We start from the raw sequence: 19468 nt of genomic DNA, 5'->3' as shown, positions 1-19468 counted from the left end.
CAGCCTTCCTGACAGGACACGGGGGCTCAGGCTAGCCCTCTCCCATTCCTTTCATTTGGACACAGACTAGGAACTCTGGGCTCTGGCTTAGCTCCCCCCCCCCCCCCATATCCTCACATCTAGCCTGAATATCTGCCCTGTAAGATAACAGATGTAGGGCTGTGAGTAGGGAGCCATCCCCCTTCTCTTGTGAAGTTTGCGGGCAGGGGAAGGACTGGACCTGAGCAGGGGGACTTTGGGGAGGGGACAGGAAGTGGCAATGTCAAGGCAGACTCGGCACCAGGAGCCTGAGGCATCTGTCTCAGCAGACAGCAAGAGTTGCCGAGAGCCTGGAGCTCCTGGTCTGAGCTGTCCTTTGGTACCTCTGACTGCAGGGCAGGCAGCTCCAGCTGGTGAGGGTCCTCGCTGGAGAGGGCACGAAGCTGGCGGGACAACACTAAGGAAACAAAGACTCTTCAAGGGCAGGCCAGGCTTTCCCCCAGCCCTTCTTTAATGGCATCCTCAAGCCTCTCACCTCCATGCTCAGCTGGCAGGCTCCCCCTTGTGTCAGAGGAGTACATAGCAGGTAGGACGAGGAGACAGAAGGAAAAAAGTAGGACCTGGAGAACAGGAAAAAGAAAATGAAGAAGAGCTCTAGGTTGTACCCCTATGGCTGCTGCCTGAGAAAAGAATCTCTCCTGCCGTCACCATCCTCACCAAGACACAGGTGCTGCTGCTGCTGGTTTTGTTGGATATCTGAATCACCATGGCCTGGAGTCTCTTCAGCTGGTCCAGAAGGGACCTAGAAGGAGGGCGGGTGGGGGGGAGACCATAAGCAGCCCCTGGCTGGGCACCCTGAGATACAATGAAACCCTCCTTGTTAAGTCCACTCCTCCATCTGCACCAAATTGTCCCTTTTGCTTTTTGTCCTATTTTGCAAATGACCTCTTCCTCTCTGTGGACAAAATGCCTGAAATTCCTCATTAAATAACACCTTTCTGGGGCACCTAGGTGGCTCGTTTGGGTGTCCAGCTCTTGGTTTCGGCTCAGGTCATGATACCAGGGTGTAGGATCAAGTCCCATGTTAGGCTCCGTACTGAGCATGGAGCCTGCTTAAGATTCTCTCCCTCTGCCCCTCTCCCCCACTCACACTCTCTCTTAAAAAAAAAAAAAGAACATTTTGATTTTGGACAAAAAATAAGCCCCTTTCCGTCCTGCCCAGACTTAAACTCCTTTGCAGATACATTCAGTGGTTCTACACTGCCTGATCAGCTATGCACATAATCCTCACCAGGCATTCTATGTTCTCTACCTTCTGGCTCAACTTCCCTATGTTAAGGTTCCAGCCAGACTGAACTATGCTGTGTTCTTTCTGCCTAGAATGCCCCCTATCGCCACCCCAGAATCTTACCTACTATCAAATGTGATCTGTCCCACAGGGTCTTTCTTACTCCTTCCTCTCTCTTTTTGGATACTTATCCTTAGTTACTTGTGAATTTGTTCCCTGTTACTATGAGCTGCTTGGAATCATCCACTTAAGGGCAAGCACCAGACCTTGCATGTGGGCGCTGCCCAGTGAGAAATCCAGTGTGGAGCAAGGGAAAGAGTACAACGGCATAAAACGGGAGGAAGAAGGAACTGATGTTAGAGAGTTGCTTACGAATTCTGTTCCTCCAGGAGCTGTACTTTGTTCTGTAGCTCCAGATTCTGGGCTGTATATTTCAAGACTCTGAGGGAATAACAGGATATGAGGACATGGCCTGTATCCCCCCATCTTTGAACCCCAACACTTCCAACTACCTCTGTTCCCACCCCTTGGATCCCTCTCCCTTTTGTACCTGCTTTCTAAGCCTCCCATATACAGCCGCTTCCTCCTGCGGCTCTCTTGAGCAGACTTTTTGTTTCTAATCTTCCTCCGCACTCGTGTCAAAATTTGTTCCTCCATCTAAGAGAAGACAGGGAAAAGAGATCTCATCAGAGGAACATTGGACCAAAGAGTTGGAAGGCAACTAAGTTGAGTCTTTTCAATGCAGGAATCCCTTCTACAGCTTCCCTGGCCAATAGGCACTTGGCTTCTGTCTGAATGCCTCTGAAGACCCAGGGTTAATGCCCTCACAAGCCAGACCATTTTTAACAATTAATTAAAAAAAAGATCTTCCTTATACTAAGCCAACATCTGTCTCTATAGTTTCTATCAACTGGACTTACCTAGGATCTACCTCCGAGACCAGAGAGAATGAACAGTCTTTAACTGTTTTAAGGCATTTACTGTTTCTTCAGAGTTAAAAAAAAAAATCTGGGCAAAATTTAACTCATCATCTTCCCTCAGGATGGACTGCATCTTCTTAATATATGTCAAACATAGGTTCAAAACTAGACACTAAAACGTGCTCTGGGGGTATAAAGGAGAGCAAGATGGTCACTGCCCTTCTAGAGGCAACACCTCCATTGATAGAGCCTTCAAACCCCACTCACTTTCTTAGTCATCTCAACTCTTCTTGTACTTTTAAGAAATTAAAATTCTCAGGGAAGCTGGGTGGCTCCATCAGGTCATGATCTCACAGTTTGTGAGTCAGAGCTCCGAAACGGGCTCTGCACTGACAGCATGGAGCCTACTTGGGATTTTCTTTCTCCCTTTCTCTCTTCCCCTCCCCCACAAAAAATAAATTAAAAAACAATTTTTTTAAGAAATTAAAACCCAATCTTTCTATCAATGAATGTTGATTTCACAACAGTACTATGGTACTGTGCTTATAAAGTTGACCCTCATCACTTAAAACTTAAAACTTGGGATTTTACAATTATTCTCACTATACTACTTCATCCAGCCTTGAGGAATTCTGGATGAATTCTAAAACTTAATTCTGCCATTCAGCTATCAGTGGGTTACCCTGAAGCCAGTGAAATCTAAGTGTCAGGGCCCCTTGCTTGTGCAGTCCTTTCCAGGTCCCTATACTAATGTTGCACTGATGGTTTTGAATTCTTCTCTGTTAAAGAGAACACCAAGGGGCAGCTGGGTGGCTCCCTCAGTTAAGCATCTGATTTAGGCTCAGGTCACGATCTCATGGTTTAGGAGTTAGAGCCCCATGTCGGGCTCTCTGCTGTCAGCACAGAGCCTGCTTCAGATCCTCTGTCACCCCCTTTCTCTGCCCCTCCCCTGCTGTTTTTTTCTCTCTCAAAATAAATAAACATTTAAAAAAGCGGGGGGGGGGGGCGCCTGGGTGGCTCAGTTGGTTAAATGGTGCAGGTCATGATCTTGTGGGCTCTGTGCTAACAGCTGGGAGCCAGAAGCCTGCTTGGGATTCTGCGTCTCCCTCTCTCTCTCTGCCCCTCCCCCACACACTCAAGCAAGCACGCGCTCTCTCTCTCTCTCTCTCTCAAAAATAAACTTTGAAAAACTTTAATAAAAAGAGGGGCACCTGGGTGGCTCAGTCAGTTGGATGTCTGACTTCAAGGTCATGATCTCGCGGTTCATGAGTTCAAGCCCCGCATCGCGTTCTGTGCTGACAGCTCAGAGCCTGGAGCCTGCTTCAGATTCTGTGTCTCCCTCTCTCTCTCTGCCCCTCCCCTGCTCATACCCTGTCTCTCTCTCAAAAAGATGAACGTTAAAAAAATATTTTAACTTAAAAAATTTTTAAAAAGAGAACACCAAAATTTGTGAAAGCCTCACAAAACCAGGATGTGGCTCTGCATCCACCATATTAACTACAGGCTCCAGCTTCCTATTAGCAACAAATTTGCTAAATTTTCTAATCTCAGTCCTTCCTGATATAAAATTAACAGAACCAGCCTACTTAGGACTCACAACCCCCACCTCCAGCCTTCACTCCACCAATGGGAGTCTTACCTTAGTAAGAGGAAGTGTCCCAGGCAGAGTAAGCCCCTCCTTCTCCAACAGCCTCTTCTCCTCATCTGTCAGTATCAGCCTAGCAATCCCCTGGGGTTACCAGGAGGTGGGTAGCAGAGTTGCAAGGGGGTGTCAGAAAGGAATGTGCAATGTGGGCATAATCCCGCGGTAAATCAAGTCATGTACCTGTTCCGCCGGCTCCTCCACATGGAGTGGAGTCGTCTGGGCCCCCTCTTTTCCATACTTCCCACCATCTGCAAAAGGGAAAATATAAAAAGCCAGGCCTACGAATCCTCCCCTCCCCCTAAACTTCATTTATTTCAGACTCACCTACATCTATAGAGACATGTTGCTGTGGGAGAGAGTAGGTGTGATCATGGTGGACAAGACAGGAATCAGAGGAGCTGAAAACGTTCAACGACGTTGGGGGACTCAGCAGGGAGATCAGGAAATCCTCTACCTCCCATTCATTCAGTGTCTGCACAGGGTTCAAAGGAACAAGCCTTGACCTATCACTACCTCCTGCCTCATTGACGTCCTCCCCGCAACCTCCCGCCCGCCCCGCGCCAACCCGACTCACAGCTCCCACCCACCTCGGAAAGCGGCTGCTCTGCCCCCAAATCTCCGCTTTCTTCTAGCAGGAAGTCCAGCAGCTCCTGGTCACCCAAGTCCAATGCCAGCTCCATACCGGGTATCTACGGGAAGGATGGACAAAAACACAAAAGCTCACCCCTCCACCTGTCCACAACTCCAGACCCGTCGCTGTCAAACCACACCAGCCCCCAAGACTCGATTCTCCGCAACTTCCAACACAACGGAAGTGACGTGCCTACCCCTGAGGCATTCGGGATTTGGAGTTTCCTTTGACGCGGAAATGGCATAGAAGCTGCGCACCACGTCCCGGGAGCTATGCAAATAGAGGGGACGTCCCTGCTGCCTCCTCACCCCCTCGGGGCGGGCATTCTGGGGAACCGGCTCCGCCCTGACCCCCGGCCGAAAAAAGGAAGGGTTAGAGACTAGAAGGGAACTCGGGCGCAGTCGGACGTTTTCTCCGGATTGCGCCGCACCCTTGCTTCCTGCCGGGGAGGGGCAGGAAGCCCCTCTCTTCGCCGGCTCCCGAGCATCGAGAGCTGGGGCCAGAGCAGCTTCCTGCAGTCCCCGCAACCATAGAGCGCGGGCCCAGGGCGCCGCCCGCGGGTGGGGGACGTTTCGGGGACGGAAGTGGCCGCGAGAGTGTCGAAGGGAGGGCGAGGCCGGAGCCCGATTGCCACCCGGAGAACGAGCGGGTTAGCGGGCCGGCGGGCGGGGCACAAGCCGGGCAGCGCAGGTAGGCCGGACCGGGCCGAGCCCGAGTCTCAGGGTGGGGTCGCGAGGCCAGGCCCGGGAAGCGAGCGGGCGGGAGGGCGGGCGGGGCCCTTGACTTCTGCGTCTCCTGTTTCGGGTACTGTTGGAGTGGTCATCGTCCAATGTATCTCGGCCTGGGATCGGAGTTAAGTAGGCCGTTAAGGGTGCCAGGCCCTTCCTGGGATCAGTCCTCTGTCTGGGAAAAGTTTTGGGGAGGGTGACGAGTGGGGTGGCAGTGAGGCGCAGGGCGGGGATCGGCTTTGAGGTTAGCTGATAGCGGGTATAGGGGTAGGGAGGGAGCTTCTGGTGAGTTTGGGATTAGGTGGAGTTGGGTTTAGGAATCAAGGTTGGCTTTAGGAGATATAATGGTGGAGTTAAAATTTAGAGTTACTGGCCTGAGTCAGGTCCGTTTTATGTACGTAAAGTTTGGATTAGGTCATTATTTTTGTTTTCTAGCCAACCTAAGTCAAAGTTAGGGTTCAGGGCCAGGTTAAGGGTCAGTACAGGAATTAAATTAGAAATCTAGTTTTAGAGGTTAGAAAACATTAGGACAGTACCGGGGTAAATAGCGAAGGGGATGGGTCAGGAATCAAGTGACAAAGGAGTTTTAGGCTTAGGGATCAACATTTAGGGTTAAAGTCAGGGAATTTGGTGCTAGTGGTAAAAATTAGATCAATATTAGGGAACAATGATTGGATATGGGTGTCTGCTAGGAAAGGGATGAATGTCAAAGCCAGTATTGGGAACAGGAAACAAATTAAGGTCAGGGTTAATGTTAGGAATTAGGATTAGTTTTAGGGGCGTTATGGTTGAGGTCAGGGTAGTTGACCTCAGATAGATAAAATTTAAGAGATTGGCAGTACGTAGGCACTCTTGTTTTGCGGGGAAGTCTCATTCCTGCATGGTTGCAGAGGTCCTTTAGCCCAGAGATATGATAGACTAATTTCAGGTTAGGATTCTGGGCTTCTGCTAGAATTTCAGGCATCTGCGATTCTAGCTTCTTTATTCTGTTCTCTAAACCCAAGGCTCTTGATGTGGTCACCACAGTTGAGGGGCAGGGGTTTCTGGACTATGTTGTTTACAAGGTAGGAATTGGGAAAGGGACTGGGACACAGGAGATGTACAAGGCCTAGTCAAAAGAGGAGGACTGCTTAGGGAGAAGGGGCTATGATTAAGGGGCAGCCCACCAAGATAACACTGCTGCCGTGGAAGAAAGAGATGACTGAATCCTCTGACAGTTCACCCCCACTGCCTCCCAAATCCCTCATTCTCTAGTTATTAAGTCTTCTCTCCAGCTCTCCTCCCTGGCCCTGCAGTTCACACCTCCCTGCGTACCCCCTTTCTGCAAGCACAATCCTGCATACAGAATTCTCCCCTCATCGGTAATTTTCCCATGTTGTTCATCTTACCACCGGTTCCCAGCTGCCATTCTGCCTCCCTTCCTACCCCTGAATCTTCACATCCTACCATATTTTGCCCTTTCCCAAATCTGAGCTTTCCCATCCTCTTAAAACACTCTTCCACATTTTCACTCACTCACCTACCTGCATACCTCGTGGTCATCTCCTAATACCCCACCCCCAGCCCAATATAACTATCCAGTACTCCCAGGCCCTGCTATGTGCCAACCCCTGGTTCTAAGCCTCCTTAATTTCTTGGTCCAGTTGTAGATCCCCTCCCCCCACTCCCCAAACAGAAAAGAGGAAACGAGACCCAAAGAGGAAACTGGGTCTTGCTGATCTCACGCCCAGCCAGGCCACTGACCACACCTCCATTTCACTCCCAGCCTGACCCTGCCACTGACCACAGCACTATACCCTACCCAGCGTGACCCAGCCACTGGCTGTGCCCTATACCCACCCCACCCCCCACTAACCCCAGCTTTGCTTAGACACTGCTGGTGTCCCTTCGCTCTCCCCCCATCTCAGCCTTATTTAGCCACTGACCACAGCCCCACCTCTTCTCAGCCTCCTGTATCTTGCTCTGGCCTCTGACCTCATTCTTTCATTCCCTGACTTACAATTATTTTTCCCCTTCCCCTAGCCGGATCCAGTGACTGGTCATATATGTATTTTTCCTATCACCAGCTTCCCCAGCCTTTCTCTACACCTTGTATTCCCCATTTCTAGTCCAATACAGTCACTAACCTCATCCTTTCTGCCCATACGTGGTGCTAACCACCTCCCCATCCCCTGTGCCCCAGAGCCTCATCTTCATATACCTAGATCGACCGACCCTTTCCTTCTTCCCTTCCCAACTCCTTACCCAAACTCAAGCCACCCCAGTCACTGAAAGGCTACTGGTGATAGAAGCTATGGGACCCCAGTCTAACTTCGGGCTCTGGTCCCTGAAGGTTGATAGGACAGATTGTCATCGGGTCCTCTTAAAACTACAGTTGACCAACATCCTCCTCTCTACCATTCTAACTACTGACAACTCCTCTCACTTGTGCTAATACGGTGTCTTTCTGACCAATCTCCAAGGTAACTGCTAGAGTTATTTTCCAAAATCCAATTCTGGTTATGTCCTTTCTGTGCTCAAAGCCTCCCTTGACCTTCTGTTGCCCTTCGGTAGGTAAAATACTCCTTTCTCTCTAGTCCTCTCCTTCCCTTTCCACACTAACCCTGACTTCCCCATCACTGCTCCCTTGCAGGTACCCTGTGCTTTAACCAGCCTGCCTACTCAGTTCCCTGAATGCTCCTCCGCGATCAGCTGCTTCTCCATCTTTGCTTATGCTATTCTCTCTGCCTGGAATGCTAGCCCTGACTCACCTCCGGCTGGCATAGAGAGCTTGGGCTTCGGAGTCAGAGAAGCATGTGGATTCAGATCCTGGCTTCACAACTTAATTAGTTGTATGACTTTGGAGAAGTTCCTTAAACAAGTATTTAACATCTTTGCACCTCAATTTCCTAATCTGTAAAAATGGAAATAATGATACCTACCTTGCCAAGTTGTAAGGATTAAATGAAATTATGTATACGAGGAAAGTGACATAATGGTCAATAAAAGATCATTATGATTTTTTATTACCTTTAATAAAGTCCTGACTTCAAATGACACTTTTCACAGAGACTTTTTGGTCCCTCTTCTCTGACCTAAAGGGATCTCTCCCCTGAGGATGCATCTCTGGACTCTTACCACATCCTGCCTTGTATTATAATTCTATATTTAGCTTATCCACTCAACTAACTGGGAGCCCCTTGAAAGCGAAGGCTAAGGCTTACTCTTCTTGCTTCCCAGTCAGTGAGAGTTTAGCCCGGGCCTTTTCTACAGCAGACCCTCAGAAATGCTTGTTGGATGAATGGAGGGAGAATGTGTAATGGGAGATGTTGGGGCAAGTTGTTCACTTACCGATAGAGGTGTGTTTGTGGGGAAGCTGTGTGAGTGGGATGGGGTCTTTACGGGAAGATAACGTGGTTGTGATAGGGTCTGTGTAGGGACTGCATGTTTGAGATAATGTGTGTGGAGACAGTGTAAGTAGCTTTGTGAAAAAGAGCTCTGTGCATAGGCTGGAGTGCAGTTAGGGAGAGTGAAAATGCATGGGTAGGGTGTAGGTGGTGAGGGGGCTATGTTGAGGGAGATCAGGTCCAGCCCTTCGCTGCCCAGTCCAGCCCTAAATGAGCCTCCAGCAGCCTGAGGCCGGATATGTCAGTCTCACCCACAGTCCTCCCCCCCTCCACCGCGGTTGCGGACTCAGAGGCCAAATTTGGTAACAGAGTGAGTGTTACTCCCCCAACCCTCATATGTTCTGACTTTGTCTTCAGCTTTCTCTCTCCCTTGTACTTCTCTGTAGCTCCCTGTCTTTCTGCAGCTCCCCTTGTGGGTATCTGCTCTGACTATATCTCCCTGTACCCCTGATTCTTTACCACCCCCCCCCCCCGCCCCGTACATTGACATTCCATTCCTTGCTGGGATTTGACCTCTTGTCCTCCATTCCCCCCCCCCCAATTGCCCAACTCCTCTGGAATGCATCTCAGGAATGTCTTGAGGGAGGAGGAGCTCCCTGGGAGGGGGGTATGGGGGGCATTGTTGCTGTTCCATAAAACATGATGGAAACGGGAGCAAAGTTCTCAGGCCAGAGCAGGAACTGGATAGCTTCTCCCCATACTTCCAAGGGCCTTGTTCTTTGCCCTCATCACCTCCAGTTCACTCTTTAATTCCCTTTCCTCCCTCACCCTCTGGTAGCTGTATGGGTGTCCACTCAGTACCAGCCTGGGAATAAGGGTAGGCATGACTCATCTCCCTTATCGGGGTGTCACCAGAGGTTTCCGTGAAGAAGATGGGGGCGTCCATGTCCGGAGGAAATGGGGGAGACATGCAATTTCAGGTTAGGGTAGAGGGTCCTTTCAGTCCTGCCCTCAGCTCCTCTGACTGCTCTACTTCACTGACCCTCCAGCCCTCCAGCAACCCCACAGCCAGGTCTGTCAAGCTACTGGGAGAGGTGGCCGAGGAATGGGGAGGTGGGCAGCGAGCTGGAACTTGGGAGACTGGAATGGTCCTATCTTGTTTGGAAATAAAAACAGAGTGAGCTGTGGTTTCTTCTCTTGTGAGACTCTGGACTGTTTATAAGGTCAGAAATGTCTATCAGATTCTCTGATCCACACCTTTCCCACATCTGCCTGCCTCCTGTTTCTACCTAGATTTCCAGTCCCCTTCACCTCATCCTTCCTAACCTCTTTATTCTCCAAATACATCTCCCTTCCCTTTTCCTGGTTCTCAGCTGGCTGCTGTATCCCAGCACCTCCACCTCTTGTTTTCAACCTTCCCCCGAGCCCAGCTTTTCCCCACCTGGGGCCCCCAGTTTGCTGGGGGGGAGGAGGGGATCGGCAGCCCGGATTTGCTCATTCTCTTAGTTGAGAGGAACCAATCCCCATACCAAACTGGGTCACATCATCAGCTGCCAGGCAGACTGGTCCTCTTGTGCACTGGGTGCCACCTGCAGGGGTTCCTCCAGCCTGCTGAGAGGTGGTGCCAGGAGAGTGGGGGAGGTGAGCATGGGACTGATATCACGAGCTACACCGAAAATACCATCAAGGGAGGCAGTGAGATGGAGAGCAGAGTGTGAGGAAGACTTGCTGAAAACCAGAGAGCATGAGAGTTGTAGTGAGGACTGGGTATTAACTTGGTGACTTAGAGCAAGGACTGAGTTAGAGGGACAGGGCTCTCTGTCTGACCTGCCTTGAAACTACCCCACCTGCCCCACCATGGTCTGATATCCATTCTGCAAAATTGGGGCGTTGACTAGGTAATTTCTGAGATCCCTCTGGATTAGAGAATCATAATTCTATCTTGAATGCCAGGGAAGCCAACCACAGGGCCTGGCTCTTTGGGAAGGCCCCCACCATGTGAGGTTAGAGGAAAACCGGGACAAAAGTAGGCCTAGATAGCTTGAACCACCAGTGTTTGGTCTTCCAGCCGGGCTAGGTCGAGTCAGTGTTTGCAGGCTTCAGGAGCTCTCGGGAATTCTCTCATATAACATCCTCATTTTGCAGAGGAGGCTAAAGCTGTCAGAGGGGAGGTCACATGATGAGTCAGGACAGAGCTCTGAAAATCCCAGACAGGAAAAAGCTAGCAAGACATAGTGGGAGACAAAGAGAAAAAAAAGACTGAACCAAGAAAAGATGAAAACAAGGCAAAGGCAGGCCTGGGAAAGGAGCAGGGATAAGGGGCAAGAGAGAGTCACTTGGTAGAAAGAAGGGAGGCACAGATTCTAGTGATAGGGATGGGGCAGTGTCCTCAGGGAACACTACATTTCAGACCTGCTGTTGCACCTTGCAGACCGACTCTCCTTCACTTATCTTAGATGGTTAGGGTTGGTTCTTTTGGTATAAATAATCTTTCACGCTTTAAAATTCTGAAATGAAACAAAAACAACCGCATCACTATCTGCTTTGGTAAGTCCCTTTCAAAAACACGGCTCCCTGGGGCACCATCTGAGGGACCTCCTCTCCTCTAATGAGGGTGTGCTCTAATGCCCTAATACCACGGACCAGGTGTAGCCAGGCTGGAGAGGAGAAGCTGCCACCATGGTTGCACTTTCGCTGAAGATCAGCATCGGGAATGTGGTGAAGACGATGCAGTTTGAGCCGTCTACCATGGTATACGATGCCTGTCGCATCATTCGTGAGCGTATCCCAGAGGCCCTGGCTGGCCCTCGTGAGTCTGAGTTACCTCGGTGGGTGGGGTGGGAGTCTTCAGTCCCTTCTTGTTCCCAGGCTCTTGGCTTTAAGGGATGACCCCATTGTCCCTCAAGGCTACTCATCACTCACGCCTGTGCTCCGCGGTTCCCTCTGTTCCCTTTAGGCCCACAGTCCCTGGGGAAATAATAAGGGGCAACAATGCAGCCATTCAGCCACACTGGGGTCCTCATAGGTCTGAGGTGATCCATCCTCTCTTTTAGCCAGCGACTTTGGGCTGTTTCTGTCAGATGACGACCCCAAAAAAGGCATATGGCTGGAGGCCGGGAAAGCTTTGGATTACTATATGCTCCGAAATGGGGTGAGTATCACTTCTTCAAGGACCACCAACATCCTCTTCCGTCAGCTTCCCCACTCCACCTCCTGTTTTCAGCACCCACATCCATTGCCTCTGATCCTCTCCAGACTGTCTGTCACAGGCAATCAAAATACCCTGCTTTTGAGTGAGCCATCGTCGTCTTACCTTCAGTAATCTACTTTCCTCCCCTCTGGCCATGGAAAAAGGAAGTAATACCTCTAGCTTAAAGTAGGCTCCTACCTCCTATTCCCGCCCCAATAGGACACCATGGAATACAGGAAGAAGCAGAGGCCCCTGAAAATCCGTATGCTCGATGGAACTGTGAAGACTATCATGGTGGATGACTCTAAGACTGTCACTGACATGCTCATGACCATCTGTGCCCGCATCGGTAAGGGGTCCTGGTGGGGCTGAGGGCTCGGGGATGGAGGCTCCAACTCTACCAGAAAACACGGGTGCAGTGCCTGGGATGCTACCAACCCCTCGCGCTCCCCCAGGCATCACCAACCATGATGAATATTCACTGGTTCGAGAGCTGATGGAAGAGAAAAAGGAGGAGGTGACAGGGACCTTACGAAAGGACAAGACACTGCTACGAGATGAAAAGAAGATGGAGAAACTAAAGCAGAAGTTGCACACGGATGATGAATGTAAGCAGAAATAGAAAAAAGAGGGCACTGGAAAATGGGCAGGGGGCCACGGGGCAGCTGTTTATTTGTTAGTTATTGACTACCTGCTTTTGTAAGATGCCGTTTTAAGATACAGGATGCATCAGTAATAAAGTTCTACACTCATGGAACTTATCGGTGAGAGAAGGTAGGAGATAGAGAACAAACAAACAGAAAGCCAAAGACCAGGCAGCACAGGCGCCCTGGGGGCTTCGCATTGAGGGGACTCTCTGTGTCCCAGTGAACTGGCTGGACCATGGCCGCACACTGAGGGAACAGGGAGTGGAGGAGCATGAGACGCTTCTGCTGCGGAGGAAGTTCTTCTACTCAGACCAGAATGTGGACTCCCGGGACCCCGTGCAGCTGAACCTTCTTTATGTGCAGGTGTGGAGAGGATTTACCTGGGATGAGGGAGGTACAGAGAGGGGGGCAGAAGCACAGCGAGGGGTATTCCCGCACCCCCACACAACATTCACCTCCTTTTCTTGTGCTCTCCAGGCACGAGATGACATCCTCAATGGCTCCCACCCTGTCTCCTTCGACAAGGCCTGTGAGTTTGCTGGCTTCCAATGCCAGATCCAGTTTGGGCCCCACAATGAACAGAAGCACAAGGCTGGCTTCCTCGAGTGAGTGACCCACATCCCACACCCTGTCAGGACCCAGGACTCCCTGCCATTGTGACCCCAACAGCCCTGCCCCCATCCCGGGCCTTCTCTCTCCATTTCCTCTTCTGAAGTACCAGGGTTTGACCCACATGGGTACCTGTTTCGCTGCCATCAGCCATTTGTTTCCTCACTGGCCCCCTGTGGAACATGAAGGTAGCCTAGAATCTGCCTCTACCCCATACCTCTCAGGCAAGCATGTAGCTTTTTGAGATTCTCTGAAGAATTTTACTATAGTGGCTAGAGGGAAACAGTACATTTTTCCTCATAGGGAACATTAGACTTAGAAAGCTTCACAAGTCTCATCCACTGAGAGTTCTCAGAGTGAATAGAGTTCGGCGCCGCTTGCTTAACTTCCTCCATGCATGGTCATCCTTCTACCGAGCTCCTTCTGCTCTTGGTTCCCTGCAGTAGTGCTCTAGACTCTTTCCCTCAGGGACTGGCCCTGCAACTCAGGTTCCCTTGTCCCTTTCCCTGTAGGGAGAGACGCAGGCTGCACTCCAGAGCTAATGCTAAGTCATCTCGATTTCATGGACAATCCAGACTCTCTTCCCTCGAGCTTTCCTTCTCCCCAAAGATAATACTGTCCTAGACATTTCCTCACGCCCCTAGGCCCACAGTCCATGGCCCACATACCCCCGATGCTGTCCACTACATGCTGACCCTCCCTTTTCTGGTGTAGCCTGAAGGACTTCCTGCCCAAGGAGTATGTGAAGCAGAAGGGAGAGCGTAAGATCTTCCAGGTGAATGGGGGCAGGGGAAAGTGTTTGGGATGCCCCGGGAGCTTTGCTGCTTAATCCTACTGACTGAATGGACCCCCGGCCCCTTCCTTGTCTCCTCCCACCCCGCTTCCACCTGCCAAGCTGTTCTCCCACCTCTCCTGTGCCAAGAAAGCGGAAGACCTGGGCTTTTCATCTCAGCTCCATCACTGCATTTGCTGTGGAATTCAGTTCAATATTCTTGGTTGTTTTTTTCTTTGCATCTAACATGGGATGACAGTACCTGCCCGGGGTAGGATTGATAGGAAAATCAAATGAGATAGTATGCCTGAAATTACTATGAAAAGTATATCTTTGTACAAACATAATGTGTTATCCCCACCTCTTGAATATTCAGCCCCAAAAGTCTTCTATCTGACCTTCTACTTCCTATCTGTTCACGTCTCCAGAATGTCTGCAAATTCTTTAACTATATTCCTTGAAATGTTGCTTCTGCGTATCCTTTGTCAGTCCTCATCCCGTCACCCTCTCGTTTCTCATACCTTGCACCCCCTAACCTTTCCTGTGCCCCCTACAGTACGCTCCCATCGTAGTTAACGTCACAACTCCTTGTCTGTGATGCTATCCTCCCACATTTCGCTAAACATTTCTCCATTTTCTACTCTAAGGCACACAAGAACTGTGGGCAGATGAGTGAGATCGAGGCCAAGGTGCGCTACGTGAAGCTAGCCCGTTCCCTCAAGACCTATGGTGTCTCCTTTTTTCTGGTTAAGGTGGGTTACAGACCCTTCTCACCATCCTCCTTATTTCCACTCTTAGTCTTTCCTCTCAAAGTCAGGCCCTGCCCTTGGTTACACTTTCCATCATCCCTACAAGTCCCATTCTCTCTACTTGCTCTGACCTTGTGAAAACTTGCCCTGTTGGCAGCCCTCTGCCACCAACTTTCCTCCAGACCCTGCCTTCTCCCTAGTGGAGCTTGTCCTGGGTCCATCCATAGACACCCAGTTCAGCTCTCCCACCCTCCTCAGCACCCCCTTGTGGTCTAGATCTGATCTGCTCGTTCACCTCTCTGGCACTAATACCAACAACAATCTGCCTCACAGGAAAAGATGAAAGGAAAGAACAAGCTGGTGCCCAGGCTTCTGGGCATCACTAAGGAGTGTGTGATGCGAGTGGATGAGAAGACCAAAGAGGTGATCCAGGAATGGAGCCTCACCAACATCAAACGCTGGGCTGCCTCTCCTAAGAGCTTCACCCTGGTGAGTCCGGGTGCCCAGGAGGGAAAGGGCTTTGGAATTTCCAGACGGGGGCAGCTGAGAGGTCTCTCCCCTCCCTTGGGATAGTGCACTGAATGTGACTCCAGAAAAAAGGAGGACTTTACAGGACCCTGGGGGTCAGAGAGAAGGAGAAGCTTTGCTAGAGAGTTGTGCTTAAATGACACAATCTTTGCAGTCCACAGAACTTGACTGTAACCAGCAAACTGAGCTCACAGGAGACTTGGGGAGAGGGAAGAAAAAGGTGAAAGAAAGAAAAATAAGCCTCCCCTCTTTCAGCAGCAACTATACAATAGTTTTCCCCCTGGCTTTATATTTCGGTATTAGGGATTAGAAACTGATACCACCTCAATGAAGTGCCCTATCGAGGGGACAAGAATTTAATAAAGGCTATTTTTCCATTTTGGATACTAGTGCTAACTTTCCATTATGGTCATTCAATGACAAATGTTTGTGTCTTCCCAGCTTTATTATCAGGGTGAGAGAAAAGCTATTTCTTAGACAGCATGCATTTGAAACTATGTAGCATAGAGACTGCTCCTCAGAAACAAAATGTTGCCCTCCGGGGAGAAAAATAAATGGGAAATTGAAGAAGGGTAGGCTTCTCTCTAGAGGGCTGTTGGCAGGGGAAGACACCCTCACCAGCTTGGCCTTGGGGCTCCCATCCTACCCTTTTCCATCGTGGGTAGATGCAGGCTCTCCCACTGAGCCCCCGCCTTGTCACCCTAGGATTTCGGGGACTACCAGGATGGCTACTACTCAGTACAGACAACGGAAGGGGAGCAGATCGCACAGCTCATCGCCGGCTACATTGATATCATCCTTAAGAAGGTGCTTGCCCCAGCCTTTTCCTTATCTTCCCTCACCTTCTACCCAAGCCAGTCCTTTAGAAGTGAAGACCCAGGTTCTGGAAAAAGGCTGAGTAGGGAAAGAAGAGGCTGCTTTTTCCCTGCCTCTCTCTTCTTTAATTCTTGTTCCTTTTTCCTTCCTACAGAAAAAAAGCAAGGATCACTTTGGGCTGGAAGGAGACGAGGAGTCTACTATGCTAGAGGACTCAGTGTCCCCCAAAAAGTACGAAGGTTGCTGGGCTGATCCCATCCCCCAGGGGCAGGGAAGGCAGGGCCTGACTCCAACGACTGTTGAGGGGTGGGGAGTCCCTAGGATGGTTCCTTAACCGGTCACAGGCTATCACACATCCCCCTAGACCACAGGACCTGCAAAGGTAGTACAGCTGGGTGGCAAGGAGGTTAAGACAACAGTCCTCTGAGTGCCGCCCCGTGTGTCCCCTCTCTAGGTCGACAGTCCTTCAGCAGCAGTATAACCGGGTAGGGAAAGTAGAACACGGCTCTGTGGCCCTGCCTGCCATCATGCGCTCTGGAGCCTCTGGTCCTGAGAATTTCCAGGTGGGCAGCATGCCACCTGCCCAGCAACAGATTACCAGCGGCCAGATGCACCGGGGACACATGCCCCCTTTGGTAAGAGTGCTTCCACTGCCACCACGGTACCAGGCCTTCCTCCCCATATCAGCTGTTTGTCTTCCCACGTCCCTGTTCGTAGTCCTGTCCCCAGCCCACCTCCTCTTTCCTCTAAGCGTTCTCTGTTTCTCCTCCCCTTGTCTTGTAGACATCAGCCCAGCAGGCACTCACTGGGACCATTAACTCTAGCATGCAGGCTGTGCAAGCTGCCCAGGCCACTCTGGATGACTTTGACACTCTGCCCCCTCTGGGCCAGGATGCTGTGAGTATGGGACGGAGGAGAGGCCAGCGGTGCTGAGGCTGGGACTCACAGGAACGGGATCGGAGTTAACCGGACCAGAGCAGATCCTGAACTTTGCCTCTCTCTTGCTCTCTCTTTCAGGCCTCTAAGGCCTGGCGTAAAAACAAGATGGATGAATCAAAGCATGAGATCCACTCCCAGGTAGATGCCATCACAGCTGGTACTGCCTCCGTGGTGAACCTGACAGCAGGTAGGCCGGATGCCAAGTCCTATCTGTATGTGGTGGGGGTGGGGGAGGAGGAGCGCGTGCAGGCACCAAGTGTGACTGGCTCCAGGTGGGACTGCCCCTCAACTCAGGGAAGAGACCGTGTCTCTCTCGGCACACGTTTGTGACTAACGCCTGTGATTGCACCTCTCTAGCCCATTGTCTGGCCTGCTCGCCTCACGTGTGTTCCTCTTCCTCCCTCAGGGGACCCCGCGGAGACAGACTACACGGCAGTGGGCTGTGCAGTCACCACGATCTCCTCCAACCTGACGGAGATGTCCCGCGGCGTGAAGCTGCTGGCCGCCCTGCTGGAGGACGAAGGCAGCAGTGGCCGGCCTCTGCTGCAGGCCGCGAAGGGCCTTGCCGGGGCGGTGTCAGAGCTGCTGCGCAGTGCCCAGCCAGCCAGCGCTGAGGTCAGGGGCCACGGCTGGCACTAGGGAGGAGACCCCAAAGGAGGAGGGGGCAGTCCAGATTGTGGGATGGAAGTGTGGGACCTGTGGGCAGCTTCTGACCGGTGTCCACTCTCCACAGCCCCGTCAGAACCTGCTGCAAGCAGCTGGGAACGTGGGCCAGGCCAGTGGGGAGCTGTTGCAGCAAATTGGGGAAAGCGATACTGACCCCCACTTCCAGGTTAGTGACTTACCCAGCCCCTAGAACGGAAGCTTCTTGGAAGTAACCTCTGACCCTGAATCCAGCTCCTAGTCCTGTTACTACAAAGTGACTTCTCAGCGCCAAACGGAAGATGTGTTTGCAGGGAATGACATTGGGAACCTCCATTCCCTTTTGAAGGCATGAAAATTTAGAACCCCTGAATCCAAACTGAATCTACCAGGTCACCCTTGGCTGATGATATTTTGTAGTCGCCTGCCATCTTCTCCTTGTCTTCCCTATATATAGCCTTTGTCCCAACTCGACATCTTGAAGCTGCCTCCATACCACCCTGAGGACACTGTTCCTCTAGCTCCCCCTTCCCCACCCCATGCCAGTTTCCTCAGCTGACTTGTCATCCTGGATTTCCCACGCAGATATGTGCACCCAGAGGGGCTGGGGTTCGATCTCCCCCCGAACCCCCCACGGTAATGGCCTCTGGCCTGGGCCTTCCCAGCTTTGTTCTCTCTGAGCCGCATACACTCGCTCTGCACCTCTCCCCCAGCCTCCTCAGGGGGCAGAACATGATGGAGATGGGGAGGCATGTCACAGGCAGGACTTGGGAAAATGGGATCCGGGAGGGTTGTATGGGGTCTTGTACTCCAGGGTGACTGCTTCCAACCAAGATTGAGAAGAAATGGAGAAAAAAAGCTGGGGGTGGGAGGGACCCCAAGAGGTATCTCTCTCCATCCCATTGTAACAGCACCGCCCCTCCCTCCCCATTGCGGTCCGAGTGTATCCGCCTCATGCGTTTCTCCCTCTGGTGTAGGCTCTGTTTCTCTCGGTGTGGGTTTGTTCCTTGGTGGGTGTTCTGTCCTACTGGGCGCTCAAGGCAGGGGCTTGGGGTAGCTTCTGGTTGCTTCTGCATACGCTATCCAGTGATTGGAGTCAGTGGGAATAATGAAACCGCTCATGCCTCTGAGAAGGGTCCATGGATCCCAAGCTCGATCTTAGGCCATGCTGACAGTGCTTTTCTCACAGGACGTACTAATGCAGCTAGCCAAGGCCGTGGCAAGTGCTGCAGCTGCCTTGGTCCTCAAGGCCAAGAGTGTGGCCCAGCGGACAGAGGACTCAGGGCTTCAGACCCAGGTCATTGCTGCAGCGACACAGTGTGCCTTGTCTACCTCCCAGCTGGTGGCCTGTACCAAGGTGAGCCACAAAGGTTGCATTAGCCTGTGCTGAGGGGTGATGGCGCCACACACAGGAGCCTGTCATTTCACCTCTCTGGCTCCTTCTTACCTATTCCGGTGGCTGTGGGACTCCTCACGACTCCTTTCCATTGCCTTCATCTCTGACACTTGCTTTGCCCACAGGTGGTGGCACCTACAATCAGCTCACCTGTCTGCCAAGAGCAGCTGGTGGAGGCCGGACGCCTGGTGGCCAAAGCCGTGGAGGGCTGTGTGTCCGCCTCCCAGGCAGCCACGGACGATGGGCAGCTGCTGCGGGGGGTAGGAGCGGCGGCCACAGCTGTCACCCAGGCCCTGAATGAGCTGTTGCAGCACGTGAAGGCCCATGCCTCAGGGGCTGGGCCTGCTGGCCGTTATGACCAGGCCACTGACACCATCCTCACTGTCACCGAGAACATCTTCAGTTCCATGGGTGATGCTGGTAAGGACACCACTCCTGGGAAGACAGAGAACCCTATTGAGGCTCCCCGAGCCCATTGGGCACTCCCTTGCAGACCTGCCAGTCCCCGCTAAGGACTCAGCAGAGTAGACCATGTACTTATTAAGCTCTCTGAAACTTCCAGTTTCTCATCTGTAAAGCAGGAATGTGATCCCCGTTCTGCCTTCTCGGGTATATTTTGGAGAATATACAAAAGCATACACAAACGTAGCTGGAAGTTGGAAG

The 19468-nt window shown here is 51.5% G+C and overlaps 2 protein-coding genes across 4 annotated transcripts in view; one reads left to right on the top strand and one right to left on the bottom strand.

Moving 5' to 3' along the window:
- Nucleotides 1-37: 37 nt before the first annotated feature.
- Nucleotides 38-4765, bottom strand: CREB3 (cAMP responsive element binding protein 3). The gene is made up of 10 exons (XM_042964508.1): nucleotides 4660-4765; nucleotides 4420-4521; nucleotides 4157-4304; nucleotides 4013-4080; nucleotides 3827-3916; nucleotides 1818-1924; nucleotides 1640-1708; nucleotides 697-781; nucleotides 515-599; nucleotides 38-436 (listed from the first exon to the last, which is right to left on the bottom strand). The coding sequence occupies exons 1-10, from the start codon at nucleotides 4705-4707 to the stop codon at nucleotides 120-122; spliced, it is 1119 nt and encodes a 372-aa protein (XP_042820442.1). The 5' UTR covers nucleotides 4708-4765; the 3' UTR covers nucleotides 38-119.
- An 85-nt stretch (nucleotides 4766-4850) lies between these two features.
- TLN1 (talin 1) overlaps nucleotides 4851-19468 on the top strand; it is a 31663-nt gene continuing 17045 nt past the window's right edge. The window contains exons 1-19 of one of the 3 annotated variants that reach the window (XM_042964504.1): nucleotides 4851-5112; nucleotides 11164-11326; nucleotides 11571-11668; nucleotides 11927-12056; nucleotides 12163-12315; nucleotides 12575-12717; nucleotides 12832-12959; nucleotides 13678-13738; nucleotides 14383-14487; nucleotides 14818-14973; nucleotides 15718-15819; nucleotides 15983-16059; nucleotides 16283-16463; nucleotides 16612-16725; nucleotides 16846-16954; nucleotides 17174-17382; nucleotides 17501-17599; nucleotides 18599-18766; nucleotides 18931-19225. In XM_042964504.1, the coding sequence (XP_042820438.1) occupies nucleotides 11197-11326; nucleotides 11571-11668; nucleotides 11927-12056; nucleotides 12163-12315; nucleotides 12575-12717; nucleotides 12832-12959; nucleotides 13678-13738; nucleotides 14383-14487; nucleotides 14818-14973; nucleotides 15718-15819; nucleotides 15983-16059; nucleotides 16283-16463; nucleotides 16612-16725; nucleotides 16846-16954; nucleotides 17174-17382; nucleotides 17501-17599; nucleotides 18599-18766; nucleotides 18931-19225 (2458 nt within the window). In that variant the 5' untranslated portion in view covers nucleotides 4851-5112; nucleotides 11164-11196. Of the gene's footprint in view, nucleotides 5154-9177; nucleotides 9590-11163; nucleotides 11327-11570; nucleotides 11669-11926; nucleotides 12057-12162; nucleotides 12316-12574; nucleotides 12718-12831; nucleotides 12960-13677; nucleotides 13739-14382; nucleotides 14488-14817; nucleotides 14974-15717; nucleotides 15820-15982; nucleotides 16060-16282; nucleotides 16464-16611; nucleotides 16726-16845; nucleotides 16955-17173; nucleotides 17383-17500; nucleotides 17600-18598; nucleotides 18767-18930; nucleotides 19226-19468 lie in introns of those variants that run through there. The other 2 variants (XM_042964502.1, XM_042964503.1) reach the window with 2 other exon arrangements.

Source organism: Panthera tigris, chromosome D4 (genome assembly GCF_018350195.1).
Source record: "Panthera tigris isolate Pti1 chromosome D4, P.tigris_Pti1_mat1.1, whole genome shotgun sequence".
NCBI classification, from domain to species: Eukaryota; Metazoa; Chordata; class Mammalia; order Carnivora; family Felidae; genus Panthera; species Panthera tigris.
The sequence above is the reverse complement of the archived record's forward strand: the minus strand, read 5'-3'. Positions and strand labels throughout refer to the sequence as shown.

Excerpts from the sequence above, each read along its gene's own strand:
- CREB3 (XM_042964508.1), bottom strand. The coding sequence starts at position 4,707 with ATGCCATTTCCGCGTCAAAGGAAACTCCAAATCCCGAATGCCTCAGGG. Across the intron at positions 4,522-4,659 it reads AAATCCCGAATGCCTCAGGG|ATACCCGGTATGGAGCTGGC; the intron begins GTAGGCACGTCA and ends TCCTTCCCGTAG. Across the intron at positions 1,925-3,826 it reads GGACACTTCCTCTTACTAAG|ATGGAGGAACAAATTTTGAC; the intron begins GTAAGACTCCCA and ends GTCTTCTCTTAG.